The following is a 19,468-nucleotide window of genomic DNA, read 5'->3' as shown; positions in this document are numbered from 1 at the left end:
CCCATAATGATGCCCTGAATTTTTCCAAATTTCTATCAGCCTACAACTAAAAAAATAACTCAATAAATAGTCCAACCCTCTGCTTTCTTACATGCCCATTCCAATAATATCTGAATGCCCTAAAGAGCACTCTTTCATGCTGCTGCAGAATTTTTCCTTTCAAAGTTCTCCAAACTCTTTCTAAACATCAACTAATGAATCAGGCAATATTTACCCAGTTGCCTGGAAAACAGAAACACCTTTTGTAACAGGATAAAGTAACAAGGAGTGACTCATTCGCAGAGCCAGGAACAGAAGTTGTAACTCTCAGCTCCTATTAACGTGGCATCTCCCCAGACACATGTCCCAAAACTCCTGCTCCTGAGATGACTGATTCATCTCTGGAACACTGAAGATTTAGCAACCCGCAACGTTGTGCTCTATCCCCGACACCAGGCAACTTACCAGGCATGATTAATTCAATATTCCTTTGTCTCTCACACTGCCATTCATGGAACATCAAACGCCTCAGCGAGGAATTCCTAATTAAAACACGGAAAGGCTAAAATAAAACGTATTTTTGTACTTTATTGGTGGGTCTTTTATTCACAACCAAAATAGTTTCATGTCTAACTGGGTACAGAGCCACATATGCTATCTCAGAACACAGCAGCGAGCAGTGACCACTTCAATGCTGCAAGCAATTCCTGTGCTGCCCCTTCATGTCTAGAAGGAGGTGTCGAAAGGACTGAAATCTCCTGAACAAGGACCTTATCTGCAGTGTCACATGCAGAGGTGTCCCTGGGCACGTGCTCACATGGCCCTGCTCCAGCATGCCATTAGCACCAGCGAGCCTAACTGAGCAGGAAAAGCACCTGGCATTCCCAGCCCCACATCTCCCAAGCCCAGGCACTCTGGGGAACTCGGCTGCTCTACCTCGAAGTGACAAAATAAGCAGCAACTTGCTCTAGTCCACACTGTCTCAACAAGAAACCCAAGTATTTTGCTACATTATGCTAAAAAATTAACTTCCCTGGTCTCCCTGAGACCACTCAACCTGGAACTGAAAGCTCAGGTCTAACCTCTGTCTCATACCACAGACCTGACAGAAGCCAAGGCCAAGGAGCACAGTTTCCACACAAACCAGCCACTCAGGCAGCCCCTTCTGGCCACAAACCTGCACACTCCCCTCCGCTGTATGAAATACAGAACACACTGCAGAGACTCAGCAATCCATAATGATCTCCGTCAGTGGAGCAGCGTGCTCTTGCTTTCTCCTGACGGGAAGGAGAATGACAAGAAACAAGAAAAGCACCATCGATAAAGAAAGAAAAGGCACAGACTGCCGTCATCGCCACAGGGAAGCAGAGACACAAACCACAACTCTGCATGTATGCCAGCCTTGCCAGTGCTTGGAGCTGAAGGCAAAGAAGCCCAGTACAGCGGGATGCGGAGAGCAAAGCCAAAATTTCCTGCTAAATATTGCTGCCAAACAAGAGATTTCTTGTCAGTATTTGTAAAACAAATTGAGCCTGTGCTGTAAATATCCCTGCATCTGTGTGCTGTTTGTTTCGGTATGAAGGCTTGCAAATAAGCTTCCCAGCACACTTGCAGTGGGAGAATAGCTTGAGTCACCCTGGCAGGACTCAGCTGTTCGGGCCATACAACTGGCCCTTCGTGACCTGTGACAGACAGCACTACTGCAGCCTCTCTGGTGTTACCACTGCAACGAGGTGGGCAGCAGTTTTCAGCCACCTGTATACAATAATTAAAAAAAATAAAATAAACAAAGGAAAAAAACCTTTCAAGAAAAAAAAATTGTTTTAAAGTTACCTCAACACTTTGAGATTCATTTCAGAATGCTTCAAAACCTCAGCAAGCAAATCAACCATAAAATTTGGTTCAGGCTCAAACTATTTGTTTGAGGGGTTTTTTTGCATCCACCAAGACCTCCTTTACCACAACAAGCCAGTCTTTCAGCTCACCTTGCACCATGAGGCAAGTTCACAAACTCTGTTATGACATTCCTTTGCAGGAACGATGAAAGGCATAGAAGGACATCTCTGAAAAATGCCCATCTATTTTCTTCCAGGTTCTTCCCAAATAAGTGATCCGAAAAAAAGCACTGCTTCACCCTCCAACAGAGAACTACACCTACTGCCATGTTACAGCATACTGGTCATTGCCTGCCACTCAGCAAGTGGCAATCTGATTGTACCAGCATCAAAGCCAATTTTGGGAACCTACTAATCTATTCTCTGGTCTCCCAACCTCTTACAGCATGACCCTCAGCGGGTTGCTTGTTTTGGCATGAAGGCTTGCAAATAAGCTTCCCAGCACACTTGCAGAGGGAGAACAGCTTGAGCCACTCTGGCAGGAGTGGGATTAAATCACCTTTCATTAGATACAGGAAGCTTAACTTAAATATTTCCCCACCGTGGTCAGAGGAAAGGCACTGCAAATACCAAGCTTCCTACGAAATGTATTAAAGCACTACCTGGGGAGACTTGAAAATATATTTCTTGAAAGTAACTTCCATAACAAAAGTTTGGTCTAGGTGTCAACATTTGGAAATTTAGAGCATATTAGGCTTTGATGAATTCAAGTTCATTTTATAGCAAAACCAAGCAATACATTTCTCTCCCCATACCACCACTTACAAATTCAGGAGTGGAGCTGAACTGACCCGTTGAACTAAGTGACAAAACTTCCATGGATTTCAACCTGAAGTTCTAAACACAAAACCTTTCCTTCTCCAACCAAGAACTAAAATAAATTCTGGACATGGTTACTGCTTAGATATATTAGAGCAGCATTTTGAAGGGCCAGATGAACAGTCTCATCATTCCAGCACCTGTACACACACGTCATGTACACACACACGATGAACAGTAAATCTGCCTAAAACCAAAGACACAAAAATGTGGTGAGCACTCCACAGTGAGAAATGGGGTTGATTAGAAATCGAAGTCAAGAGGCTGTCTCAGTATCCTATTTGTTAGCCCTCATTATTGACAACCAAAAATTATTAATCGGTGCTTTTGTCAGAAAAGGAGATTGGCTTTCACGGATTTCAGAGGTATGGCAGATCTCCACACAACCTTCACCTCATCAGGGTCAATACAATTTACCTGCTGGCTTTTCAGCAGGTGGGAAGTGGTACAGGCTTCACTGACCTCCAAGAACAGCCCTGTTTTCTGCCAGAGGATGACTTGGAACACTCTGCCCATCAGCTGGGCAGCGATGACAGTGTGTGTGCACTTGGACGAGCCCAGCAGAACACAAACAGAAGGCAGAAGCAGAGGACTCCATGGGAGAGACACCTGCCTGGTGGCAGGGGGAGAGCAAGGCAGGTTAGCCAAGCACAAAACCACGTTAACTTTGATTTACCAATGACTTATTCTGGGTCACTGCTTGATGGATGAGGGTTAGTTTCAAAAGTACAATTTTAAGGGAGCCACATGATGTGCAGAGCTGACTTTACATTTGTGCCCAGCGTACAATCTGTTCATATCATGGCAAATCCACCCAAACACACAGGTAGGCAGCAAGCTGTTCCTCTGCAGCACAGCCAGGGGAACTTGCTACCTGCAGGCAAAGGCAGAGGCACTACGATACACAAGCTAAAACCAAAAGCAACGTGTTATTGAGCTGAACCACAGTGGAGGCTTTTACATCTGCAAACCAGAAAGCACACACCTGTTCATTCCTAAACACAACCACTTACAAAAACAAGTTTTCCTAACTTCACATTAAAAACTGCCAGGAACTTATGCAACCACAGAGGAAAGTCCTTAAAAAAAGCACATCTTGTTGAGAAACACAAAGGAGTGGACGCCTCAAAACAAGTGAACGGCCTTATTGCTCATGCAATATTTGCTGTCAGAGCATAACTGCACTGCCCTCCAGCTGAGGCACAACATGTGGGATTCCTCCACCCTTGGCTTGTGGAAAAGCAGGGCAGTCAGAGCTTCCACAGTGTCCCCTACGAAAGGCGATGCTAGCTGGGGTCTCCAGCTTCAGAGTGGAAAACATCCTGTCAGAGAAGTGACAACAACAATAACGAAAAGAATTATTCCCCACCACCGGTCCAAAGGAAGAGAAGGTAGTAAGATATAAGCTCACTACAGAAGAAACTGCACAGAATGATGTGGGTTTGGTTAAAGGTAAAAAGTTTCAGAGGCATCAAAAAAACGAAGTCAGCAATAAAAGCCAAAAGGATAGAGGGGAGAAAAAGAAGAAAATGATGTGACACATACCCACAGTCTATCCAGCCTATAGTACCTCGTCCTTTCACCTCCTGGGCCACGCTGGACAATAACCTGAGTGAGCTTTCCGCAGCAGCAGCTGGAAGACAAAATAAAATAATAAAAATAAATTAACAACAGCATTACTACTCCACATAGCACAACACAATGGTGTGCTTCTTTGTTCTGAAGCAGTGGAAGAACATTTCGTCTAATTTGAAGAAACCAGTATGACAGGGATCAGTAAATTCTTCTGTAAACTAGAAGGAAAGCTGGCTGTTGCTGAAGCTGGGTGGCTCCTTTCCTCTCTCCCCTTAAACAACACAGAAATTCGTACCTCCAGGCATGCTCCCTGAGCTACATTTATGGAGCTATACTGTGTCCTCTACTGCAAACCTGTTTCCATCCCAACACTGCCTTCTCCCTGCGGCTGGGCATAAACCAGTTTGTGCCACTGCCTGCTAATTAGAGCAATTTCATTTAGGACTTTCATCAGCTGTAAGGGCAAGGCATTCAGCCTAATTTTCCCTAATTCCACCCCTGTCAAAGACAGAAAATAACACACTTTATTCTCAAATAACCCTTGGAGACCCCCCAGCCAACAGTCCTGAGAAGCACCCTGAAAAGGTCCTTCCAAGAACTGGCTGTATTATAGATACCCAACAGAGACTTTCCTAATGTCATGGCACACGTGTCGATTTTGCAAAACACTTCCCTTCCAAAAGAGTCTTATAAATGGTATTAAAAATAAACAGAAGAGAGAAAAATACAGTGGCACTAAGAAGTATCAGTCCCCCAAAAATCTACCAGGAACTGTTTCCTTCCTTGATGAACAGAAAATAGAAACCCAGAGCCTCTTCCAGATCTCCACAACTGCTTCAAGACACTAAATGTAAGAATGGCTATACTGGGTCAGACTGAAAGATTCTGCAATATCTTGCCTCCAGTATTTGAGAAAGTGATGGCCTGTAGATATCGGAGTAGACAAGTAGAGCCATTGGGATATTTGAGGGATACCCCCTCAAATAACCTCTAAACCTACAATTTTTGCCTCAACAAACCCCTGAGCCAGGAACAGTTTCTTTGTATTTGACAACCTTTGCTTGGCCCTGGTGCCATGAGAGACACCAACTCACACACATCAGCTCTCAAGAAACCCTCCTACCCCCACTACCGACAACACTCCACTGCTACCTCCCCCCAACAGGGACATGGACACGTGGGGGAATTCTCCGCATGTGGAACAGTCTGACCAGCACACTTTTAAAAATAAAAGCATTCAGGGACCCACCTGTCCCAGAAAATTCAGTAGCTGAGCAGCCCTGACAGGACACCTGGCTGGTAAGTCGAACTAAATATCTACAAATGAGGACACCTCCTGAAACCAGTGAGTTCTCTGAATGAGACAGAAAGTGTCACCTAGTTCTGCTCCACTGGGAAGCAAAGCCTTCTTTCCAGCAGCATGATCAGATGCTGGACAACATCTCATCACAGCTGGGGAATGTATATCTGGGATGCATAACTGCACTGCACCTCCAAATTCCTCTCTCTTTTTTTCCCCTCCTCTCTTTCTGAGTGACAGAATTTTAATTGTACAAGGATCACTGTTCTAGAAAGAAACATTAATCCCACAGTCAGCTCTGCATGCAATGCTTTAGACTGCTAAAACCAACCAATTAAATAACAAAAACAGAAAAAAAAGAAATCTCCATAACATGGCTTTTGAACAATGCCCATAGGGCAACATTTATTAGATGAGTGTCACAGCTGAAGTGTTCTGGTTGTGCAGCTAAAAATGAAAGCAACCACCACTTAAAATATTAAGCGTAAAAAGAAAATTTTCCCTTTAAGAAGCTGAATAATACAGGTGTCTTTTTATCTAAAGTGTTCCTTTCAAAATCAAAAGGTATTAGAAACTCTTTTATGGTTTTTACTTTGAACCTGTTACTACAAAACCATTTGGCCAAGTTCAAGCGCTCAAAGTTCCCCACTACAGCAAAACACAAGTCTTTTAACAAAATAATAAGTCACATATATAATTTTAACTATTTCAGAATAATCTTTAGGACACAAAGTTAATTATTCCAGCCCCTGCACCTCTCTGTCTGCAAAATTCTCTGATATTGGGGCGATGGGGACAAGAGGATATTAGTCATGACATACTGCTCCCATGTGATACATTATAAACCCAGAGCAACTCTACCATCATTGTATTTAATTTAGATAAGACCTTTGCAACAGGTCAGAAAAGGAGGACACAATACCCAAGCAAAGCATTATCTTGTACAGCTTGCCTACAGGAAGGAAAAGGAAGCAACAACAAAAACAATACAGCACTAGAGAAAATAATCTCAGTGACACATTCTACTTCTTGCTCTCCAATGACTTCCACATTCACAATAGCATTCTGCAGTTGTGTATGAAGTTTAAAGATAGTTTATTCATTCTACATGGTGTCACACAACACACCAAAACAAACAAGGGAACAGTACAGCCAGAGCAGAGCAAAAGGAAGAGCAAACAAGTAAGAAAACAGCCAGAATGCAGAGCCTGAAGGAAAGACAAGACAACAAAAAGATTCAAGGGGACAGGTGGCATAACATGAGATGAGTCATTTCTCCCTCTTACACAACAGTTCATTTTTTATTTTTATATTTTGTTAATTAAAGCTGAAAGACAACCATGGGACACTCAAAGCTGTCAGAAGCAAAGATGGATTGATTTCAGTACTGTAACTATTCATTAAGCCTTTCAGTGTCACCAGGAAATCAAAACTTGCAAACTACTGCGATAAACACACCAGAAAGCTCTTATTACACAGAGCTGTTTCTGGAGACAAAGCCAGAATAAAGGACGTTTTTACCAACGTGACAGAGCAATTATAGGGCCGAATCAAGATGACTCCAATCTTGAAACACCAGGAGCCTCTGGATTAAAACAAAGGACACCAGTCCTGAAGAAGCCCTTGGAGTCACACAGAAGCCCCTTGGTGCACACCTTGCTGGTGTCACAACAAGCTGTGACATCAAAAAAAAATTAAAAAATAAAAGGACTCACCAGATTTGGAATACAGCACTAGTATGTTATTCCGTGTCCTGAGAAGCTTCTTAAAATCCTTGTGATCACTTATTTTTTCAATGAGTGGAGACACCTTCAAGGAGTACACGAATGCTGGCAAGAATACCTACAGAAACACAAAGCCAGAAACATCAGTAACAGCTCCCATGTGGAGAAACAAAATACAAAGACAAACTGCTTTTGCAAATTGCCTCAACGTTTTTCTATAATCTTGAGACCCGTTGCCTTAAATAAACTATCATATTGATTTGATCAGCAACAGCCAAAAAGCCTTAAGTGGAGAGATAAACACAACATCAAGAAATACAGTTTTAGTTAAGATGCCATCCCCTTTAGAAGTTTGTTCCCTAGTCAGATAATCAGATAAGAATTCTTATATAAATTTAATATACTCTAACAAGAGAAGCAGCAAATTGCCCTTGAGAGCACTCTTGTCCCTAGGTCTCAAAATACACTGCAAACTCAATTGAGTACTTTGATATCCTACTAAAGACAGTGGGAGCCATGAAGCTAAAATAACCCGCACTGACACAGAGCAGATGAAGGAAATGAGAACAGAATATGCAAGTAATCCAGCATCCACATTACAGCACTAAGCACAACCCTCTCCCACACACCTTCCCAAAGTGAAATACGGTTTATGTTTCCCAGTGTCCATCCTGTATCACACACACACAGAGCAGTGTCTTTGCCACAAGATCAAGTTTGGCTTCCGCTGGCCACATGGAAGACACAGCATTTAATCTCTCTGCATCTCAGTTCTGTATCTACGCAAAGAAACTGGTTTTTACCGCATCTTCTGGTCTATCTAAATCATGACCCTTCCAGAGCAAAGTTTGTCTGTCATAAAGTAAAACTCCTATCAAATTATGACCATAACCTCAGCTGGGGCTTCTACTGCTCATTTGTACTGCAGTAATAGTTACTACTAACTACTACTACTACTAATAATAATAATCTTATCCATCAGGCTATGCTGCCTCCCTTCCACACTGTACTGAAGTCATGCTAATGGGAATGATTATGGGAAGCTTAGCTGGAGAAATTATCTAGTTTCCATTCACCTTACAGTAAAACCTTAACACTTAATTGCTTGGCTAAAAGCTTTAGCTCATTTGCCTAACACACACAGGAGGTTCAACATTTTCTTAATTACAGAACTGATTTTGATCGTGCCTCACTCCAGATGGGCTGGAAAATGTGTCCAGGGTGGATGTGAAGAAGTAAGAGGCTGTTTTCCTTGCATCCCATATATTACAATATGCAGCATTCAAAGGAGGGACTAAGCCAATCAAAGTCAGGACCCTGCAGCCCCAGGCACACACTTCATTACAAATACAGCTATTTGCAAACACCACAATCACTGAGGCACAGAAACAAAGCCTGCACCTACAGAACAGAATTCATAACTGCTAGAAGTTTTTACATGTGGAAAAGAGAGCAGGGTGGGGTGAGTCCTGGGACACACAGGGCAATGGAAAGGTGCTGAGCTTAAATGGAGGTCATCCTTAAAACAACCAGGACATATTTGGTCATTTAAAGTTACTAGAAAATACACCTGTAACATAAAATCTAAGAGTGAACAAGTTACCCCACTCCACAGGCAGGATTCCCATCACTGAGCTTTGCTGACCAAATGGTCTAACTGTGAAAAAGAAAAGTACACAACTGCAAGTCAGCCCCTACCTTCAGCATAAACGTTCTCAATGCTTTACTTTGACCAAAAGACTCACATTCTTCTAAATCCAGATATCCAGAGCTCAGCCTTCCTACTTCAGGCACAGGAGGAATTAATCTAATTTTGACTTATGGGCAAATCTATCTAATCTAAAATAATTTATATAATAATAAATTTATTCTTTATTTAAAAACTTTTCCCTTCATCTCAGTTTTTTGTAACTATTTAAGTGTCTTAGATTTTTATTTATGCCTTAACTGAACTATAGCTGAACACAGCAGAAAAGTGAAACTACAGGTTGCTTACAGTTTAAGGAATTGGACTCAATTAAGGAAACTCTAGTCTATGAACTCTGTTAAAAAGAAATAATTGGAGTACAAAAAGCCACAAAAGCCACTTTCAACATGATACCAAATGGTATTATAAACTTTATTTAAAGCATCTGTCCAGTTTTTACTGGTAGGTCAGAAGAGGGGTGTTGTAACTAGATGATCTTTAAGGCCCCTTCCAATCCAAACCATTCTAGGGTTCTAAGTAGAGGCATCTTCCAGATGGAAAGGCTGTTTCGCCACATTCAGTGACTTTTCTTCTTCTTTTTCTTTTCTCCCCCCTTTCCTTATAATGGCAGAGCTATAAACTTCTTGAAAAATTGGATTCTGGAAACAATGACAGCTGTAACTACTGCCTTGTCAGTGTTGCCACTAACAGAAAACTCGCTGTGCTGGTGGAACAGTAGGCGCTTGGAGGGAGACACGTGTCACATTGCATATATCCACTGCTACTTTGCCCAGTTCCTCTCCAGGTATCAAATCAATACATGTTACCCGTTTTCCCACAGTTTCACCACAGCAGCTCTCTCTGTTCCTATGGTTTAGACCAAAACCCACCAGGAAAGGCATTGTGTTGTGCATGTGACCACACCAGCCAGCCCTGCCAAATAAAACATTACCTCTCTTTAATTAAGATTAATGTGGCAGCCTTTCCTTGTTATAAAACCCGAAAGGTCCAAGCCAAAGGTAGAGCTGGACAAAAACGCCCTGCCTGCACATCTAAGGCAGCCGCAGCAGGACTGGGAGGTTATCGGCTGAGCGGGAAAGTTCATCACCTCCCAGCTCGCATTTGTACTACATGGTGTTTGCAAACTGATAAGAATTAAGTACTTCCGAACTCTCCAGCTTCCTCCTGCTGAAATTAATCTAGACCCTATCCAGGAATAAACAAGAGGCCGGTTTATCGTTAAACCTCCGGAAGAACCCGCTCCGTTGAAGGTAAGTGATGCCAAGCAGTCATTTCCATCAGATGCCAGTCACAGTCAAAGCTGTGATGACTGTACCAGCAGCTACAGCCTCACAAGGGCTACAGCCACTAGTTGTGTCCACAACGTGAAACTGAGAGCATGGGAAAAAAGAATCCTATAGAAGCAGCTATACTCTTCTTCTCCACAGAAAACCAGGATCATATTCCTGCACAGCCCACAGGTAAAGCAGCAGTAAAGGTGAAGCTAATTGGCACGACTGTGCTATATGAATATAATTTTAAGATACGAGTCAGGTAGATTTACTCCAGACATTTTGCAGGAGAGCTCACCAGCCAGGCACTGCCCAATCAAGCACATTGCTTCTTGTTTAAATCCAGGGCACAAGAGGAGATGAGTACATATTAAAAAAAGAAAAGGTCAAGAAAGGTGGCAGTACCTCCTGGGCAGGAAGCCTCTTTTCATATGCGTCAGGAAGTGCTACATTCACACATATGGAAGTCTATAAATAAGAAACAAGCTAAACTCTCTTGTCACTTGAGCATCCTAAAGCTTTAAAATCTATTCACAACCACTGCTGAAAAGTTAAGAAACACTCCAAATACTCTTTTCAAGAAGCTGCTTACCTCAGTACCTGCTAAACTATAAGGCATATTAACACAATCATGTGCAACATCTGTGCCACCCTTGCCAGTTATGCCAATGAGAAATTGCAATAAAACTGAAGGCAGGTCTGTTTTATTTCATGCTGTGTTTGCACAGTGCCTAGCAGAACAGGTCCTCATCCACAGCTGGCCCGGTGAGCTGGAACCAACACGACCGTCACCTGGTGTCCTTGGATGCAGGAAATTTTGGTAAAGACATTCAGAAAAAAGGCAAACTACACGTGGCAGACTATGAAATGCAAATCTCATAGCAATTCCAGTCTGCAGACTTCCCCCAGCTCAAGATCGCAATGTGAATTTATTTTCACAGAATTTTTTATGGTGTTGGTCGCACATCAGTCATGTGACTGTAGTGTCTAAGATGCATGAAAGATTCTCAAGTAAAACATAAGTGAATCCAAACCCTCAAGACAGTCAATTCAAAACTTCTGAGCTACTGCTATTCAAGTAGAAGGTACAAAAACCCCCATGTTCTAGCTCTGCCTCTGCTCTTCAGTGTATGTATTCAAATATATGACCTTGCAAGCTAGGTGGGAGAAAGTCTGATCAGTCAAAAAGGTTTAATTTTCCTTTTTTTCACTACTCTTTACCAATTCCTTGCAGAGCTGCTGAACATATGCAAGTACTAAAGAGCAGTAAACACCCCACAACCCCAGTCCTTTAGAAGTGGTACCCAAGAAACATCTGAGCTTTCAGAAACCCAGAGGCAAAGAGTTATAGGCAAATAACTATTTGCTAATTATACTTCCAGGACTGACACTACTGAAAAATGTGGTCATCCCTCAGGCCACGTTTTCTCAAAATCATCAAGGATCTGAGAAAGCAGAGTTTATTTCTCAAATTTTACTCTTCTCTGAATCTCATTTTAGAATGAAAAAAGGGAATATCTTTCAAACAGTCACAAGAATGTATTTTCATATTTTACATTTATTATTAAAATTAAATGTGATAAATGCTTAACTGCTGTTCCCACAGAACCCAGTTCAATTTATGAGTTGCTCCCCACAAAAGCTTCATGACAGCATGGTCTTTTGCTAAGGATAAGCAGCACGTGTGGAGAATTGCTTATTTATTTATTTTACATCAAGGGCAATGAAAACACACATTTTTTAACAACAAGAAAATAGAAATCAAAATTGAATAAGGAAGAACTATCAGAAGCGTAGCATTATACACTGGACAGAAAAACTGTTTCCTATTTCTCCTATTTCCAGCTCAAGAGCATGAAATATAAATTTCCCTGGACACAAATTATGCATGAAAAATATAAATGGTTATGCTGCTGACACAGTGCTTAGGTGCCCGAATCCATATGTCAACATGCAATTTTTATGCGCACACTAACACGTGTATAATTAGGCAGACAATTTGCACACTATTCATCAAGAATAGCTGGGGCTGACTCGCACACAAGGCTGGTTCCAGCACAACTGCTGCTTGGCAGGGACACAGTCTCACGCTCGACCACAATTTTCAAAGCCCACTTTTAAGCAAGACGTTGACTTTGATTTCTGTCTTAGCTTTGCCACCCACTGGTGTCATTCTCATTTTAGGACAACAGCATTCAACCCACTGTAAATATGATCAATGAGCAACGCTGTGCATATGAAACAGATTGTGTCTGACAAGGCATTTGATAGCACTATAGTCGAAAATGAAACTTGCCTCAAAATTCCAACCAGTAATGGAGATGACTGAATTTAATTTCATTCTTAACTTCTTTAGGAGGGGAGTAGTTCACATTCTAAACAAGGGTCTCACCTGCCACATTAAAATGGGAGGGGGGGGGAACAGGCAAGAAATCCCACCAAGAAGACAGAATCTCACCTTCCCTTTCCTACTCAGTTCCCAAAATGAGCCCAGTGGTGGAATGCAGACTTAACTTCAGAAGGCAGATTCGAAAGAACATCTCTGTTTGTGGTGATGGAGGTTTGTAAACCTGCAGATCAGCCGGTGGCACAGCCAGGTCCCATGGGGCAGACAGCATTCACATACTGAAAATACCAGGTCTAAGTCATCTCCAGGCAATCGCAAAGAGAAACTGATCCATTGCTTCCTTCCCCCCAATTCGTTCTCACTTAAAAATACAAGATGTTCAAATCCGAAGCCCCCTTGTTTACAACAATCACAGTTTGACTGCAGATGTTTTATCTTCCTTGTTCATCGTGCAAACCACTCTTGACCTTGTGCCATAATTGCTTGCTTTTCACTCAGGAGCCCTCCCTCTGCTGCTATTTACATTCAGGGTTGTACTGCTTTGATCACTGAGCCATTTGTAACAAATGCTTTCCGAGATGGATAGTGATAAGCAGGACAGTCCCCTTTTTTCATTCATGATTAATATCTAAAATAGCTGTAGAAACATTTTAATCAAATCAGATGAGGGTTATCTCTGTTACCCAAAGGTACCTCAAGGAAGCCTGGTAAGAAATTATTATTTGAATGAGAGGGGAAGAGAAAGGGTAGCATTTGGGTCTCAGACTTCAGGGGTCACAACTGAGGTGGCCCCTGCAGTAGCCTCTGCAATCCCACTGGAACCACAAAACCATCATGTCCCAGCCACCTCTGCAGGGGTTCCCGAACTGCAACCCGCTGAGGACCCCCAGCACAAAGGTTGCAGAGCGCTACAAAGTGTGACAAATCCAAAAAGCCATATACGGTCTCAGTGGGGAGCAGCAACTTCCACGCCTACAGCAGCATGGGACGGCCAGGTGAGGAATGCTCTAGCAGATACACTGGAAGATCAACAACTCCTGCACTGGAAGACTGACAGCATTTGAAAAACATGGTTTTGCCCAACAGATTTACATTTGCAGACATGTCCCCTGGACACTTCTTGAATTTTGTTCATTTCCCACAAGCTCTGTGGAAGAACAGTCTTGTTCTGTACATAACCCAGATCCGTTAACTCTCACCTTAAGCCATTCCAGGAACAAAAAACCTGAAGCACTACTGACATTTCGTTGTGGGGGGTCATATCTGCAGGAGGCAAGTGCCATATTTTCTTTTGTTTTTAAAGAAAGGAAAATTAAAATCCTGACACAGAGTGTCTCGGTACTCTTTAACTTAGGCTGAAGAATGCTACAAATAAGGCACTCCACTTAACGTGGTGCTTGCTGTGTTCACTTTCCAAATATAGAAGATAGTGAAAAATACCATGGAGACGTCAAGATTTGACTAGACTCTACCGTTCATATTGTTCTTAAACACTGGCTTTTAAGCTACAGGCATAATAGTCTATACTAAAGGATGTTCTTAAGGGCTCTGTGTAGCAAATTAATTGTGTGGTTTATCACTGGGTTTCAAATGTTTTGTGAAGGAAAACCTGTTCAACTATTTACTAATTAACAACTGACTGTAATAGGGTCAATTACTAATGCTGACAAAGAACTTTCTCCTTATTATGAATGTGAAGCTCTCTGTCTCTTCAAGCCAGGCGTCAGCGCAATAATATATATTAAACAAGCTGTTGATGAAATAATGTTTCAGATATCACTTCTGAATGAGCACATTTGACTGCAGAAGTGAAGGGCATGAGCAAAGCATATGCTACATAATCCCCCACTAAAAATTAGGTTTTCAAGAAGTTTAAAGAAGTGCCACCTACTCAAGAAGCACGTAGGAGGTACCATAAAAAGAAGACAAAAACACTATTAATGGGACTTATAAGGAAGAGAGGGCAAAAAAATGACACCTGAAAATCCCTAGCACTTTATATGGCACTTGTTATCTTCAAAGCATTGCACACATGTTACCTAATTAATCCTCACATTTTTCTGCCAGGTGCTAGGAGACGAAGCTTAATTTTAATAGTTGGAGCGAGATTCACACAGAAAGGAAGTGATCTGCAAAAGGAAGGCAGCATCAGAACAAACTGGCATGCAGCTGATCCTAGAGCAGCTCACAACCACCCAGTCATGGAGTGCCATATCCTGGAAAAGTGAGGAGGGGGAGAGAAAGAGTCTATTTGCAGTCACCCAGCAAACAGGCTGCATGACTCTAAACCCACAGACAACAGACAGGACATCATCAAGTCAGTCACAAATGAGACTACCTTTGTTATCTGTGTTCTGCATTGTACAATTCACAGCATCCTCCACAAATGCTACCAACTAGCACAGCGCCAAAACTAAAACTTGCTCTGCCATCACACTTTTTAGCCACTCACAAGCTTGAAAAAGCAACAGGATCAAGGTAAACAATAACTTACTTCCAAAGTGACCCTGTCTGCATGAAGAAATTTGAGGCAACGCTAGTTTGTGTAATGCAATTTGCAACCAGAATCACGGAGCTTCTCCATTCAGACCTCCAACCACAACTCTGAAGAAAAGCCTCACTACCTCTGTTTTACTGAAACAGAGGAACTGCATCACCAAAAAGCATAAGAAATGGTCAACAACAGAACAAGCAGCTCTTCCATCACCAACTGCTCATGACACCATGAACTCACTGCTGGGCAGAAACACCATTTTTGATGACCACACCACCACTGTGGCAATATCCCAGGGCCTCTGAAGTAAACAGGCACTTTGGCACCAAAGTCAGTGGATTGAAAACATCACTCCATAAGGTATGGAGTTGAGCAACAAAGCCAATGTTTGATTTGCGAAGGGCATCTGAGGAGACAGAGCATATCCCACGTCATCATTTTACAAATCAGTATTTTGAAGAGGGAACAGATAAAGTAGGAATGGGGCAGGAGGACAGCAAGTAAGGGATTTGTCTCTGCAATACCCTCCCTCTGACTGCCACAAAACACTTTTCAAAGAGGCTCCTGTGGTTCAAACAGTAACTGGATGGGAAGAGACACGCCTGAATTCAAGCCCAAATGCCACCACAGGAAACAACACCTGAGCACTACAGTGGAGAAGCAGTGCACACACCCTGCCTGCAAACTCATCGGAGGCAAAGCCACTGCTGCCACGCTGCAGAGCCAACTGCAACACAGAGTGAATCGTGACCCAGCCTTCCCTGCAGGCCTGGATTCACAAGTCAGCGTCAGTGCTCACCGGTGCATTCCTGTACCTTACTGGCAAGGAGACAGAAGTGCTTGAGGAGCTGGAAGTCTCAAACATTCCATCCAAGCCCTTCTTTGGAGGCACTGAGTTTGAATGGCACCAGGTCAAGAAGCCTGGTCCCCAAAGGCAGGCAGGCAGGCAGGCAGGCAGGCAGTCAGACTCTTGACTCAGTTTCTCTGTCATTAAGCCAGCACTCGGAAGACAAACTGATCTTTGCCACGCTGGCATGACCTGATATTCACCGGTGTTTGCAAAGCAAACGTACCCTAGATGCATGATCCTGATGGAAGTAGTGGCTGCTTTCTGCTGGGGCAAGGACAGTACCTGAGGAAATGCAAATCCGCTGTGGCATAAAACTCCTTCACAATGCCTTGAACAGTAAATTCAGTCTTTTCAGAATGAAATACAGTCAACCACTTGATATACCAAACAAGGAAGTATCCGTAAAGTTAATCTTCAACTTCCTTGTGACTCTCCAGCTCATTCAAGAAATAAGACTTTACAGCAGGCAGAGATCACTGCAGCATCTTCCTCATGTGTGTGTCACATATCCACAGTGATGCTAAAGATAACAAATTAACATTTTCCTTTAGAAGATACTGAAATGTTTTCTTCATCCAGCCTTGTAGGTTTCCTTTTCCATATGCAGGAAGTCTTACAGAGATAAGGATTTCAATTCTTGGAAGCTACTTCCAATTTTGGGTCAAGAAATGAGCCCTATTTTTCAGGAGTGCTGTGCTTGCACAACTCTAGCTGCTGTCTCAGGTACATTGCAAGTATTCAGCACTTCCACAGAAAAACCCAAACAAACAAAACCCAAAATACATTTGGGTGCACGAGAAAGAACAGGCTGGAAGGAAAGAACCTTCTCACTGACCTACCAAGCAGCTGGCATTACCTTCACTTTAACTTTACACACTGAGAATGTCCTGATTTAACAGCCTCAGTGACTTTTTAAACATTGACTCAAGAAAAATTTAAAAGCAGGTTTTGCAATGTCACAGCTGTAGGCTAGTTTTTCAATCCTGCAGTACAGTGAGTTACATATTTCAAGATGAAAAATCGCACCTTCAAGTGCAAGATAATGCAAATTGGAAGAAATAATTTAAACTACTTGTACACAGCAAAGGGGAAAGAATTAGCTGAATCAACAGCTCAATGAAGACATCTGCTCAGCATGCAGCATCACAGAGCAAATAAAATGCTGTAGCAAATTAAGAAAGGTAAGAGAGAATAACGTGGATAAATTAAAATGGCTTCGTATAATTTCACTGACAGTAGCAGGCCCGCTCTGCTCATCTCAAAGATACCAGCTCTGCAACATGACTGGTCCAAAGAGAGCAACTGGAATAGTTAGGAACAACAGATTTGTATGAAGAAAGTTGGGGAAAAAAAGACAACAAACTTTTAATCTACAAAAAGAAATCACAGAAAAATATTTACATTAACATAAAATTAATGATACAGTAAGATAAGGTCTGACACTCACAGTGGCTATAGTAGGAAATACCAGAAATAACTCAATGTGTTTAGTTATGTTGAATGAAGGGAAAATTCAGTCTACTTGTAACTCTGCTTGGTCCACAGTATATACTTAATCCGAGGAATGCACTGCCACAAGTATCATTGAGAAAAGTACTGTATATATTAAAGATGAGTCATGGGGATAAAAAGCCACACTGAGACCTCTCCAACATTTTAGGGAGAGTTCAGCCTGACTTCAGTTTTACTTAAGATCAATAAAGTGCATATACCAGAGGTCTGTGCTTCTAGATGAAGCTTAAAACAAAACAAAAATTGTTCAGGATGTATAGCATTTCTTTTCCCTACTCCTGAAGGAGCCGACAGCTATGTCCCTGACAGAGGCAAAAGGCTATATCAGACAGGGCTGATACTTTCAGTCCCACAATGGTAATTCTAATATTAGTACAGAATAAGCATAGGGCAATTAGCAATTCCACACTTGATTTGTATGAATTAGATGAGCACTCCTCGGTCATGCATTTCCAAATACATTTCAGATCACTTGTGCGTAAAAAAATTAACGTAATTTTTCATTAATTATTAACTCCGTTCGTCCAGGCAGAAGGATGAACTGTAGTCCATGACAATAATGTGAATAAAGCAGTGCTTTAAAGCACGGCTTCGCCAATCTTTCGAGCTATTTATGCTAAATTCTGTAGATTAAAAAAAAAAAAATCAGACTTCAAAATATTTCTGGAAGTCGAGGAGCCTCCCTGAGGTAAGCAGTGCTCTACTTAGTGTAATGCCAACGAAACATACCCCGGTCCTCCGGAATGCGCCGAGATGGAGAGCGCCACATGCGAGGGGCGCAGGGGCGGGGGGTGCCCGGGGCGCACAGGTGCACAAAGCCGAGCGAGCCGGCTCCGCTGCGGCACGGCCGCCGCCGGGGAAACCCTCGGGAAACCCTTGTGGAAACCCTCTGCCGCCGCACAAGCCTTCCACGCGAAACTTGGGAGCGAAGCGCCCGCCGGCCGGAGCCGCCGGGGCCGGGGCAGCTGGGGGGCCCCCGCCCGCAGCCGCTCGGGGAGACACCGCCGCACGCCGGGGTGCGCTCCCTCCGGGCGGCTTTCTGGGACACCGAGGGAAAGGGAGACGGGGAAGCCGGAGCGCGGCACGCGGGCTGACGGCTGCGGAGACACCCTGGCGGAGCGCTGCCGGAGCCCGGCCATGCCGGGCTGTGCCGAGCCCAGCCGAGCTCGCCCGCGGCGGCGGCGGCTGCGGGCGGCGGGCGCAGCCTCCGCGCCCGGCCCGGGGAAGGGGGGCCGTCCCGCTCCCAACTTTTCGCCCAACTCCGGCGGCCGCGCCGCGCCCCTGCCCCGGCCCGGGGAACGGGGGACACCCCGCGCCGCCCCCGCCGCCCCCCGGCGCCACTCACCGCCAGGCCGAGCAGCAGCAGCAGCGGCGGGAGGCGCCGCGCAGCCCCCGCGCCCTGCCCCGGCCGTGCCATCCCGCCGCCGCCGCCGCCCGCTCCGCTCCGGACCCGCCGCCGCTGCGGCTGCTGCCACGTCTGGCGGCGCACGCGCGCTCCGCCGCCCCCGCCCGCCCGCGCCGCGGCATGACGGGGGCTGTAGTCCGGCCGGCCGGCCCGAGGGACGCCCGGCCCTCCCTCCCCGCCCCGAGCGCTGCGCGCCTCGCACAGCGAGCCCGTCCGTGGCAGTGAACACCTCCGTCAGACCGCCAAACTACTGCCGGCAACCGCAAGGCAATGTCCGTCCAGTTCGTTTTAACAGAGATTAAAAAGTTGCGGCTCTTCTCTCCCACGTCCCACTGGCCTCCCCTCTGGGGTTAGTTCTCTGTGCATCTCCCCTTGTCTCCCAGCGTGTACCTTACTCCAGATAGCTTTATGGCAAACAGCCTCCTTCTCGATGCCTGTTTGTCAGGGATTTCAAAAGCTTTAGCTGGTCTTACATCTGGAGTAAGAAGTGAATACCCTTATCCACCACAACAAATAATGAATGGGGAGAAAGTGAATTGTTAGAGTGGCTCAGAAACTAGCACCTATTTTTCTTGTAAGTTGTTTCCGC

At 44.0% G+C, this 19,468-nt stretch overlaps 1 protein-coding gene across 1 annotated transcript in view; it reads right to left on the bottom strand.

Moving 5' to 3' along the window:
• Positions 1 to 18,928, bottom strand: part of PDIA5 (protein disulfide isomerase family A member 5) — a 99,746-nt gene extending 80,818 nt beyond the window's left edge. The window contains exons 1-3 of the mRNA XM_050339630.1: positions 18,820 to 18,928; positions 7,284 to 7,410; positions 4,239 to 4,326 (exon numbers count right to left, since the gene is read on the bottom strand). Of these exons, the coding sequence (XP_050195587.1) occupies positions 4,239 to 4,326; positions 7,284 to 7,410; positions 18,820 to 18,891 (287 nt within the window). The 5' untranslated portion in view covers positions 18,892 to 18,928. The remainder of the gene's footprint in view (positions 1 to 4,238; positions 4,327 to 7,283; positions 7,411 to 18,819) is intronic.
• Between the last annotated feature and the right edge of the window lie 540 nt (positions 18,929 to 19,468).

Source organism: Myiozetetes cayanensis, unplaced genomic scaffold (assembly GCF_022539395.1).
Source record: "Myiozetetes cayanensis isolate MyiCay16 unplaced genomic scaffold, myiCay2020 scf9, whole genome shotgun sequence".
NCBI lineage: Eukaryota > Metazoa > Chordata > Aves > Passeriformes > Tyrannidae > Myiozetetes > Myiozetetes cayanensis.
This window is presented reverse-complemented; position numbering and strand designations above follow the sequence as displayed.